The 12114-nt window shown below is 37.3% G+C and overlaps 2 protein-coding genes across 2 annotated transcripts in view; both read left to right on the top strand.

Annotated features, from left to right (window-relative positions):
- LOC142350682 (neuropeptide S receptor-like) overlaps positions 1–2708 on the top strand; it is a 73158-nt gene extending 70450 nt beyond the window's left edge. The window contains exons 2-3 of the mRNA XM_075402608.1: positions 634–704; positions 2101–2708. Of these exons, the coding sequence (XP_075258723.1) occupies positions 634–704; positions 2101–2707 (678 nt within the window). The 3' untranslated portion in view covers position 2708. The remainder of the gene's footprint in view (positions 1–633; positions 705–2100) is intronic.
- A 1841-nt stretch (positions 2709–4549) lies between these two features.
- LOC142350468 (neuropeptide S receptor-like) lies at positions 4550–6551 on the top strand. The gene is made up of 2 exons (XM_075402318.1): positions 4550–4611; positions 5944–6551. The coding sequence occupies exons 1-2, from the start codon at positions 4550–4552 to the stop codon at positions 6548–6550; spliced, it is 669 nt and encodes a 222-aa protein (XP_075258433.1). The 3' UTR covers position 6551.
- The last annotated feature ends 5563 nt before the right edge of the window (positions 6552–12114 follow it).

Below are 12114 nucleotides of genomic sequence, written 5' to 3'. Positions count from 1 at the left end.
AAACGCCATTAAAATTTTTTTATGGACTTTTTTATGGTTACAAATTTTCCATAAGAAATTCTGTCTTATTAGAACGGATCATATATGGTACCCTACCAACCATATAACGGACCATATATCGTACCTTACTTACCATAGAACTAACCATATTTAGTCCATCAAAGACATTTAAAAAACGTTCATTTTCTCAATTTTATGGCGCTGAAAGTGTGTTTTACTTTTTTTTATTGAAAGTTAGTTTCCATAAAAGGGATCATATATGGTTCCTTATAAACCATAGCAAGAACAAAAACGGTTTTTTATGGCTTTGATGGACCATATATGGTCCGTTCTATGGTGAGTAATGTACCATGTATGGTACTTTTTATGGTACGTAAGTTTGGTCAACCCAGGCAGCCAGATTTCACTGTCTAATGATATCAGGGGTTTTAACAACCTCCCGCCTTCAAAAGTTATTACCAAAATGTTTAGAGGCTTTCAAATTTAGCCCCATTAATCAGAAGTTGGGATGTAATAGCAATGAGCATACAATTCTTAAGAAAATTAGAAAAAAGTTCCCTGGTTGGAAACACTTCTTTTTCTCACATCTTACAAGTCAAAGTTTTTGGAAAGTCTGGATTCGATTTGTTTCAGGCGAGAGCTCTGGTTCAAGTTGTGGCACCTGCTTGTACTAGTTTCCTTCTCGTCAGTATGGCATGTGACAGGTAACAGTTGGTGGCATTGAAAATGGGGGAGGTGAGGTGGTGGGAAATAAACGAGTTTTGTAGAATCATACGCACGAACCCCCCCCCCCCCCCAAAAAAAAATGTATATGGAACTTCTAACAAAAGTGACCTGAAATAAAGCCACGCATATATTGTAAAAGGGAACTGAGAGAAGGGTTAGGAGCTGCAGCGAAGAGTACGTCTCTGTCACGCATAATTGTTCAGGTTGAAAGATGCAAAACATTTGACTCTGTCAACAAACTTTGAGTTGTTTATTGTTTATTTCGCAATTGGTCTTCGGCTTTGCGTTCCATTAATTATAGCTCATTCAAGTCAGAATTTGTGCAATGAAAAGAAAAGAAAGCATTGAAATCGTTTGAAGTGCTATCTAATAGTTCCTCAATTTTAGGTCGACCTGAAGCCATATTTGCGGGGAAAGCGAAAGAGCAATTTCCTGTGATATATTTGGGTCATGATCATATTGATTTTGCCTATTTTAACCATCTCCAATAATGAACTCGCAAAACACTAATGTAATGGTTTCAGTTGATGGAGTCCCGTGATTGACCTAAATGATATGGGATCTATTCTGTCCCCCCCCCCCCCCCGTGTTTTTACCCCCCCCCCCCCGTTACAAATTATATGTTGTTATATAGCACGTTACTATGTAAAAATACAGCGCGTGCGGCTGGGGGCGTAAAAGATATCAGCCCACTGGGGGGGGGGGGGATATATGTTAAATATTAATCTTAGTGGTCCGACGCGCCGGCCCGGTCTACTGCTTAGTTTAGTCTGCTTGGTCTGGACAAAAGCCCCATTTTGATCTGTTTGGTGTAGCCAATGATCTTGTCTAAGGTCTATTCCGCCTGGCCACTAGACTGGAGAATAGCCTTCTCGGTCTAGCCAATAGTGACTATAAATTCTGTTTGGATCTTTTCCGTTAGTGCCACACCAAGCCCCCCCCCCCCCCCGTATTTTTATGCATCCCCCATTTACAGAGCACGTGTCATAACATTGTAAGTCATTATTTAAAAATTTGGCACGCGCGTCCTGGAGGGGTGCAAATAATATGCACACAACCCACTAAGCTGGGGGGGGGGGCACAGAAATGATCCGTCTGTTTGAACTGGCGAAGGGCGGCCAAAGTCTGGTAGGACTGGGAAGTACTCCTATTTTCGGTCTGGTCGATCTACACCCCAAGTCAGCGACCCAAACTAGTCTTGGGTACTAAAAGTCGTTAATTAACTATTGTCCAGAAAGCATCAATTCTTGTCTGATGCTCAAGTAGTGAAACAAACGGAGAATTTTATTTTTTTTTTAATTTCTTTTGACCTCAATAAGGGTGCTGTTTGTTTTTTTAAGATTCAAATCATCTCTACAATGATTTTGTGTTTAGATATTACGCAATTGTGCTGAACACACGTCATCAGCATCAGAACTTAATAATGGTGTCAACAAGCTGGCTTTTATCCATAGTTTTATCCCTACCCCAATTGTACGGATTCGGCCTGAACGAACACGACAGTAATCCCGGAAAAGTTTACTGCGAAGCTAAGAAGTCATGGCTTTCCAGCTTTATTTTCCCGTTTTATCTGGGAACCGTTTTCCTATTTGTGGTTATAATCCCAACAGCCACAAATGCGTTTTGTTATGGAAGAGCTCTGTACTATCTTTACGGGTCCAAGCGTGTCAACATACCAGTACGAAATTCTGTAGCCGAAACCCGAAATTTAATCACACAGCGAGAAAACTCAACAAAGTTGGCAATTGCGATTGTCGTGAGTTATCTAGGCTGCTGGTTACCCTATTTTATCGGGGCGTTCTTGGCTGTTTTTGCCAAAGTTCATTTGCCCCCGTGGGTGTACACAATTACAGAAGGTCTGGCTATGTTGAACTCGTTGATCAACCCGCTATTGTGTTGCGGGTACAGCACGAGACGGAAAAACGTCGTGAATACACGAGCGAGAAACTGCCCAGTTAAAGTTTCCAGTTCTCAAATATGAATATTGCATCGAATGGAATAGCTAAGTTTGCTGATAGCTGTTGAAGGGGGGGGGGGGGGGGGCAAATATGCCATACCAAATTATTGCCTCAAAATTGGCGTCTTTCCCATAAGAGCGGGGGGGGGGGGCATTAAATAATGGTCGATGGGGGCACAAATGGAAACAACCCGAAATATTATTGAACTTGATGCTTTTTCGATGATTCTATTGAAATGATTGAATGAAACAAGATTGATTTCATCGGCAACTATTTGGTCTAATAATAATTCGACCTATTAGCTATCAGATTCCGCCTCTCCCTCATTCGTGCCCCCCTCCCCTCGCTCCCTTTATTAGTGAATCAGACAAATGTACACAATGCTTGAAACACAACCCGCAATTAGCCTTTTGTAACTAATAGAAGTAAATTTTTTGAATCTAACATAGAAATATTCCCCAGTATCAATTTCCCGAAAAAAAAACAAAAACTCTCGTCTAACGAGAACACAAAAATGGGGGAGGGAGGTTTGATAGTTAATTCTTTGATTCTATTCCATTTGGTTCACTTAATTTCAATTATTGTATGTTAATACTGCGTTCCTGCCATTCTCTCCCGATAACTTCCTATCAATTAAAAATTAACGAATTAGTTTATACCGCTTTTCATGTCAGCTTTTTAGAAGACCAAATTTTAAGCTTGCTATAAAGATAATAATGTGAATACGGCGTCTCGTATTTGTCTCCTTCCGTTATACAATTTTCCAACACAGTCCTTTGAAGATTTTTACTCCACTGAACTGATAAAAAAGATAATTAATTTTTAAAAAGGCGAAAGGTTCCCAGTGAAAAGAAACATGATACATTTAAGATCTTGATTCTTGATGTAAGTACCCAAGTGGTCCATTAACTGAAACATTTGCAAGCATTTTGGAATTAATCTTTCAAATGAAAGAATGTATACAGGTACCAAGATGCTTGCAGATCCTTGCAAGATTTTGAATCAGGAGCAAAAATTTTTCCATCGATTTGGTTTCCGAAAGCCGTTTAACAACTTTGGTTTGTTCTAAATGCTTTTTTAAAACAATAGAACTCTGAATGGTATTTTTGCCATATTGATATCTTGCAAGATTGGCCCAAAAATTTTGAAAGTTTTGAGTCAGCTTGCAAGTTTTAAAACCGCTCCTGACTAGGGTTCCTAAGGTTTGACTAAGGTTTCTACAAACAAAAACAGTTTTCAGAAAATATCAGATACAGAACACCCGGAAATTGGTTGCACAGCAAATCAACGCTAAACCAGTCGAGAGACAATCTGTCTTTTCTGGATGGCTAGTACTCTGTTCATGATGCAATTTACACTGGCTAGCCTTGATTCTTCAGTAAAATTTGCTGCTTGAAAAATAAGATATTCAGCCTAACTCCCGCCAACAAAATTTAATTACAAACTAGCTTAATTATAAAGAGTGTGTATACTACTATATAGCAACTTAATAGTTGTTTATAGTTGCAATTATTAGCAACTATAAACAACTATTAGCAGTAAAAGTATGACATTTTTCTGCTCAGACTTAATTTTTGGGCATGAGTCTTTTTTACTATACAGAAAAATTTTAGTTATATAACCTCAATTTGACCTCGAAAAAAAAACTGCAAAAAGGCACTTAAAATTTTCTGGAGATGCAATGTCAGAACTAAATCGGGTTTTTACTCTTAAAATATGGTGATTCGGCACTGAAATGCTCAGAGACTCCCCTAGTTGAACAGATACTGACAGATAGATGGTTATCTTCCAAAATCTGGCAGAAAAATGATAACCTTGCAAGATTCAAACAGAAAAAGTTTTATCTGGTAAGATCTGCCAGAAAAATGACAATCGGGCGGAACCTGCCAGAAGAATGGCGATCTTTTAAGGTTCTGGTACAAGAAAGGTTATCTTGCAAGATTCCGATAAAAGAGAAAGAGTTCGCTCCGTCTGAGCTGCATTTCAATTGGTTAATATTATCTAATCTGCTTAAAGTAATTTCTCAGAAATTTGCTTCCATACATGACATACTTATTGTGCCTATACGAAACACAAATAATTACAACAAACGTGTTCCTTATTAATCAGTTTTTCAAACACTTTAGTACAAAAAAAGCTCAATTAGCGTTATGTTGATGCACAGTAAACTTACATAAAAGAATTCCCAGAGAAATAATTTCGTGGGTAATCCCAAAAAAGTTTTTTAGATTACCGGAATCTTGCAAAAAATTGTTATCTTTAGTTCATCTGACAAAAATTAGTTCCTTGTAAGAGCCAGGCACAAAAATGTTTACATTTCAGTAATCTTGCAGAAAAAATGTTATATTGTAGGAATGGCGGAACCTGACAGAAGAATGGCGATCTTTTAAGGTTCTGGTACAAGAAAGGTTATCTTGCAAGATTCCCATAAAAGAGAAAGAGTTCGATCCGTCTGAGCTGCATTTCAATTGGTTAATATTATCTAATCTGCTTAAAGTAATTTCTCAGAAATTTGCTTCCATACATGACATACTTATTGTGCCTATACGAAACACAAATAATTACAACAAACGTGTCCCCTATTAATCAGTTTTTCAAACACTTTAGCACAAAAAAAGCTCAACTAGCGTTATGTTGATGCACAGTAAACTTACATAAAAGAATTCCCAGAGAAGAATTACTTTCGTGGGTAATCCCAAAAAAGTTTTTTAGATTTTCCGGAATCTTGCAAAAAATTGTTATCTTTGGTTCATCTGACAAAAATTAGTTCCTCGTAAGAGCCAGGCACAAAAGTGTTTACATTTCAGTAATCTTGCAGAAAAAATGTTATATTGTAGGAATCTGACAGAACTATGGTTATGTTGTAGGTCTCTGGCCAAAAAATGGTTCTCTTGTAGGAATATTGCAGAAAAATGGTTATCTTGTAAGAATCTGGCGGAAAAATGGTTATCTTCCTCGGAAAAATGGAAAAAAGATTCGTCTGTTTGATCTGGATAAGGGCGGCCAAAGTCTGGTAGGACTGGAAAGTACTCCTATTTTCGGTCTGGTCGATCTACACCCCAAGTCAGCGACCCAAACTAGTCTTGGGTACTAAAAGTCGTTAATTAACTATTGTCCAGAAAGCATCAATTCTTGTCTGATGCTCAAGTAGTGAAACAAACGGAGAATTTTATTTTTTTTTTAATTTCTTTTGACCTCAATAAGGGTGCTGTTTGTTTTTTTAAGATTCAAATCATCTCTACAATGATTTTGTGTTTAGATATTACGCAATTGTGCTGAACACACGTCATCAGCATCAGAACTTAATAATGGTGTCAACAAGCTGGCTTTTATCCATAGTTTTATCCCTACCCCAATTGTACGGATTCGGCCTGAACGAACACGACAGTAATCCCGGAAAAGTTTACTGCGAAGCTAAGAAGTCATGGCTTTCCAGCTTTATTTTCCCGTTTTATCTGGGAACCGTTTTCCTATTTGTGGTTATAATCCCAACAGCCACAAATGCGTTTTGTTATGGAAGAGCTCTGTACTATCTTTACGGGTCCAAGCGTGTCAACATACCAGTACGAAATTCTGTAGCCGAAACCCGAAATTTAATCACACAGCGAGAAAACTCAACAAAGTTGGCAATTGCGATTGTCGTGAGTTATCTAGGCTGCTGGTTACCCTATTTTATCGGGGCGTTCTTGGCTGTTTTTGCCAAAGTTCATTTGCCCCCGTGGGTGTACACAATTACAGAAGGTCTGGCTATGTTGAACTCGTTGATCAACCCGCTATTGTGTTGCGGGTACAGCACGAGACGGAAAAACGTCGTGAATACACGAGCGAGAAACTGCCCAGTTAAAGTTTCCAGTTCTCAAATATGAATATTGCATCGAATGGAATAGCTAAGTTTGCTGATAGCTGTTGAAGGGGGGGGGGGCAAATATGCCATACCAAATTATTGCCTCAAAATTGGCGTCTTTCCCATAAGAGCGGGGGGGGGGCATTAAATAATGGTCGATGGGGGCACAAATGGAAACAACCCGAAATATTATTGAACTTGATGCTTTTTCGATGATTCTATTGAAATGATTGAATGAAACAAGATTGATTTCATCGGCAACTATTTGGTCTAATAATAATTCGACCTATTAGCTATCAGATTCCGCCTCTCCCTCATTCGTGCCCCCCTCCCCTCGCTCCCTTTATTAGTGAATCAGACAAATGTACACAATGCTTGAAACACAACCCGCAATTAGCCTTTTGTAACTAATAGAAGTAAATTTTTTGAATCTAACATAGAAATATTCCCCAGTATCAATTTCCCGAAAAAAAAACAAAAACTCTCGTCTAACGAGAACACAAAAATGGGGGAGGGAGGTTTGATAGTTAATTCTTTGATTCTATTCCATTTGGTTCACTTAATTTCAATTATTGTATGTTAATACTGCGTTCCTGCCATTCTCTCCCGATAACTTCCTATCAATTAAAAATTAACGAATTAGTTTATACCGCTTTTCATGTCAGCTTTTTAGAAGACCAAATTTTAAGCTTGCTATAAAGATAATAATGTGAATACGGCGTCTCGTATTTGTCTCCTTCCGTTATACAATTTTCCAACACAGTCCTTTGAAGATTTTTACTCCACTGAACTGATAAAAAAGATAATTAATTTTTAAAAAGGCGAAAGGTTCCCAGTGAAAAGAAACATGATACATTTAAGATCTTGATTCTTGATGTAAGTACCCAAGTGGTCCATTAACTGAAACGTTTGCAAGCATTTTGGAATCAATCTTTCAAACGAAAGAATGTATACAGGTACCAAGATGCTTGCAGATCCTTGCAAGATTTTGAATCAGGAGCAAAAATTTTTCCATCGATTTGGCTTCCGAAAGCTGTTTAACAACTTTGGTTTGTTCTAAATGCTTTTTTTGAAACAATAGAACTCTGAATTCTATTTTTGCCATATTGATATCTTGCAAGATTGGCCCAAAAATTTTGAAAGTTTTGAGTCAGCTTGCAAGTTTTAAAACCGCTCCTGACTAGGGTTCCTAAGGTTTGACTAAGGTTTCTACAAACAAAAACAGTTTTCAGAAAATATCAGATACAGAACACCCGGAAATTGGCTGCACACCAAATCAACGCTAAACCAGTCGAGAGACAATCTGTCTTTTCTGGATGGCTAGTACTCTGTTCATGATGCAATTTACACTGGCTAGCCTTGATTCTTCAGTAAAATTTGCTGCTTGAAAAATAAGATATTCAGCCTAACTCCCGCCAACAAAATTTAATTACAAACTAGCTTAATTATAAAGAGTGTGTATACTACTATAGTTATTAGCAACTATAAACAACTATTAGCAGTAAAAGTATGACATTTTTCTGCTCAGACTTAATTTTTGGGCATGAGTCTTTTTTACTATACAGAAAAATTTTAGTTATATAACCTCAATTTGACCTCGAAAAAAAAAACTGCAAAAAGGCACTTAAAATTTTCTGGAGATGCAATGTCAGAACTAAATCGGGTTTTTACTCTTAAAATATGGTGATTCGGCACTGAAATGCTCAGAGACTCCCCTAGTTGAACAGATACTGACAGATAGATGGTTATCTTCCAAAATCTGGCAGAAAAATGATAACCTTGCAAGATTCAAACAGAAAAAGTTTTATCTGGCAAGATCTGCCAGAAAAATGACAATCGGGCGGAACCTGCCAGAAGAATGGCGATCTTTTAAGGTTCTGGTACAAGAAAGGTTATCTTGCAAGATTCCGATAAAAGAGAAAGAGTTCGCTCCGTCTGAGCTGCATTTCAATTGGTTAATATTATCTAATCTGCTTAAAGTAATTTCTCAGAAATTTGCTTCCATACATGACATACTTATTGTGCCTATACGAAACACAAATAATTACAACAAACGTGTTCCTTATTAATCAGTTTTTCAAACACTTTAGTACAAAAAAAGCTCAATTAGCGTTATGTTGATGCACAGTAAACTTACATAAAAGAATTCCCAGAGAAGAAATAATTTCGTGGGTAATCCCAAAAAAGTTTTTTAGATTACCGGAATCTTGCAAAAAATTGTTATCTTTAGTTCATCTGACAAAAATTAGTTCCTTGTAAGAGCCAGGCACAAAAATGTTTACATTTCAGTAATCTTGCAGAAAAAATGTTATATTGTAGGAATCTGACAGAACTATGATTATGTTGTAGGTCTCTGGCCGAAAAGTGGTTCTCTTGTAGGAATCTTGCAGAAAAATGGTTATCTTGTAAGAATCTGGCGGAAAAATGGTTATCTTGTAAGAATCTGGAAGAAAGTTGGTTATCTTGTAGGATTCTGCCAGATTTTTCTGGCAGATGCATCGTCTTGTAAGAATCTGCCAAATTACTACAAGGTTACCATCCATTCTCGACTAGGGCCAAGTCCGGGCACTCATATGCTTAAAGTGAGTTAAAGGGACGATCAAAATTACTATTTTCTACATACTACGTATCTGGAAACCTGAAAAAACAATTATGCCAATCGTTTTTTGAAATGTTTGCACACCGATTGCACAGCTCTCATCCAATTCTTTAATTTACGCCACAAGTAGAGAGTATTTTCTACAAACAGAATCCGAAAATGATTTCTGAGACGATTAATTTCAATTTTAAGGCTAAAAACAAAACAATTAAAGTTTTAATGATTTACGTGAGAAACAAACAAACAAATTGTTGTTTATGCCATATAGTCTTTTTCTTCATTTTTGAAATTGATAATTAAAGCGCAAAATTTACGAAAACTTTCGATGCTTGATCAAATTTGCGTGTGAAACAAGCAAGATCTGAAAGAGATATTGTGAGTTTTTTTTTGTTTCGGCCTAATATTTCTTTATAGTGTCTTCACAGAAGTCTCAAAATGTCATAAACAACTGATCAGACAGCTGTACAGAGTTTTTAGTGAAATTTTTTAAAGCAGCTTTCTTTTATTGTTACTAAATTAACAAAAGATCAAATTGGGAGCAAATAAGTGGAGTCTCTAGAAGATAAAGAGAATAAAGTAACTCTAGGAAACAAAACATTTTCAGTTGGTGGTCAAAATTTAAGAAATTTAACAAGATGACACTTTGAAAGGGCAGAAAAAAAAGCGGTGAGCAGCGAAGAGAGGCAAGAGTGGAGGTTTTGAGTTTGCATATTGCAAATAAATATTCCACGGATCTTGATAAATGTAATTTTTTTTCAAGGAAAACTCGAATATTTTTTTACATTGAATGGAAGGTACGAAAAAGATGTTGTGGTACGGTTGTACCTTAATTTAGTTCATATTCATTAAGTTGTACTAAATAATTTATTCTTGTCCTTGTCAGACTAAAAGTCATCATTTGATTATACTAGTATTTTACCGTCGACTAAAAAGTCAATATTTCATATTGTTCACATCGCCCACTTTTGATTATTATTCATTCTCTTGAATCTTGTTACTGAATTAAGTTGCATTCAATCTAGTCTGTTTTGCATCAATCGAAATCCTATTGGATTTGAGAAGGAAATCCACTCTCAGTAATTTGGTCTGCATTCGCAACACGATTGCTACTAATTCTAAAAGTGGTAATCCACTAATTCAATAAAAGTTAGATTCGCGCCTCGAATCCATTCAACTAAATCTAAGTGGATTAGTGACACAAAATTATATCTCTACAGTCAGAGATATCACATGGCGCAGTCAGCAACTAAAGAACGTGCACTCTTGGGAATCGAACCCTTTTGGGACAAACCTACACTCGAACCTCCATTGCGATGGGAGAGATGGCAGATTGTGTTAAAACTGGCTATCATGGCTAAAGAAGGAATATCAATTGACACTCTCTTTGAAGATCCTCCGGACAAAGTCACTCTACCTCCAGAACCCATTTACGAAGCTGATGTCGAAAATAGCACAGCTCAAAGTGAACGAGACCGTCGTACTAGAAACGAGCAACTTAAAAATTCGTGGCTCAATAGATGTCAAAAAATAGAACTGGTTGGCATACTATGTGGAGAAAAACCTTGGAAGTACTGTGATAGTAAAGCAGTCTCTCTAATATATCTCAGCTTGGGAATATAAGGGAGACGAACATTCGGTTCACAAGAACCGAATATCCAGATAGATAGAGTGACAACAAAAATCCTTTGGGATTGCCTTGATGGTGTATTCACGAAGCAAAAAAATATCACATTTGATCGATACACGTTTCTCACTCGGAAACAAATGAAAGGAGAACCGGTGGAAAAGTTCTACGGGTGTCTTAGAGAGCTGTCTCTAAACTGCGATTTGGGAAGCCACGAAGAATCGATCATCCGAGATGTCTTTATTGCTAATATGCAAGATGGTGAAATTCAACGGGAACTACTCAAAGAGACACGGACGGCTAAAAAAGCTCTCGAGGTGGCAATGAACAATGAAATGGGAATACAAAACCAATTGAAAATTTCTGGAAATTCCATCCCCAACACTACAAATGAAATTTCAAGTCAATCAATAAATAGTGTCCAAGGATCGTGGAATAGAACCCAAGCACCGACAAATCAATTTGTCAAACCTACGATTTGCCCAAATTGTGGCTATGGCTGGACTCCCTCTCATAGACAAAATTGTCCTGCACGTGGAAAATCGTGTAAAAATTGTGGAATCGCTAATCACTTTGCAAAAGTTTGTCGCAAACCAAAACAACCTAGTAAACCGAAACCTAGAGTAAACTATGTAGATGACTCGGTTTCTGAGGCGGCTACAGTAGGTACTTCAACAACGGCGGCAGAACAAGTTAACAACATCAACAAACTCCTACAGCAGAAAAGTATTTACGATGCTAATTATGATTCTGATTACGATGACTATAACGATAACTGTGTAGCTGCGATTTCCATCAAAAACAACACACGTGAGGTAGAACCTGTAAATTTCAACATTTGTGTTGGAAATACATACACAAAAGCATTGGTGGATTCGGGCAGCGTATGCACTATTGTCAACAAAAGTCTGGCGGACACAGTGGTGTCAGATTGCAACGAAAGCTATTGGGTGGAGTCACCCGAAATACATGATTTGAAAACCTTTTCAAATGATATAATCAAGATTGTAGGTGTAATCAACACATCAATAAAGTGTAATGACTGGATAGCCACGGGGCATTGATGTCACTGTCGTGGAAGATGGTCACCGACCCATCATTGGACGAGACCTATTCCCAAAGCTAGGCCTTTCTGTTATACAATTGAAACAAGTTGCTAATATTGATCAAAATCAATGTCCAATCAAGCGGCAGATCTCTTTTGATTTTCCAGACCTCAACACCTGTGTCGGTAAATCTTTAAAACATTCAGTAAAGTCGACATTCCATAATGAATTTACACCTACACATCAAAAAGGACGACGAGTTCCGATTAATTTAAAACCACTTGTTAATATGGAACTTAAAAAACTACTGGATGAAA

This window comes from Convolutriloba macropyga, chromosome 12, assembly GCF_964194025.1.
Source record: "Convolutriloba macropyga chromosome 12, txConMacr16.3, whole genome shotgun sequence".
Classification (NCBI taxonomy): Eukaryota; Metazoa; Xenacoelomorpha; order Acoela; family Convolutidae; genus Convolutriloba; species Convolutriloba macropyga.
Note: the sequence above shows the minus strand (reverse complement) of the source record. Positions and strands in the feature narration are given on the sequence as shown.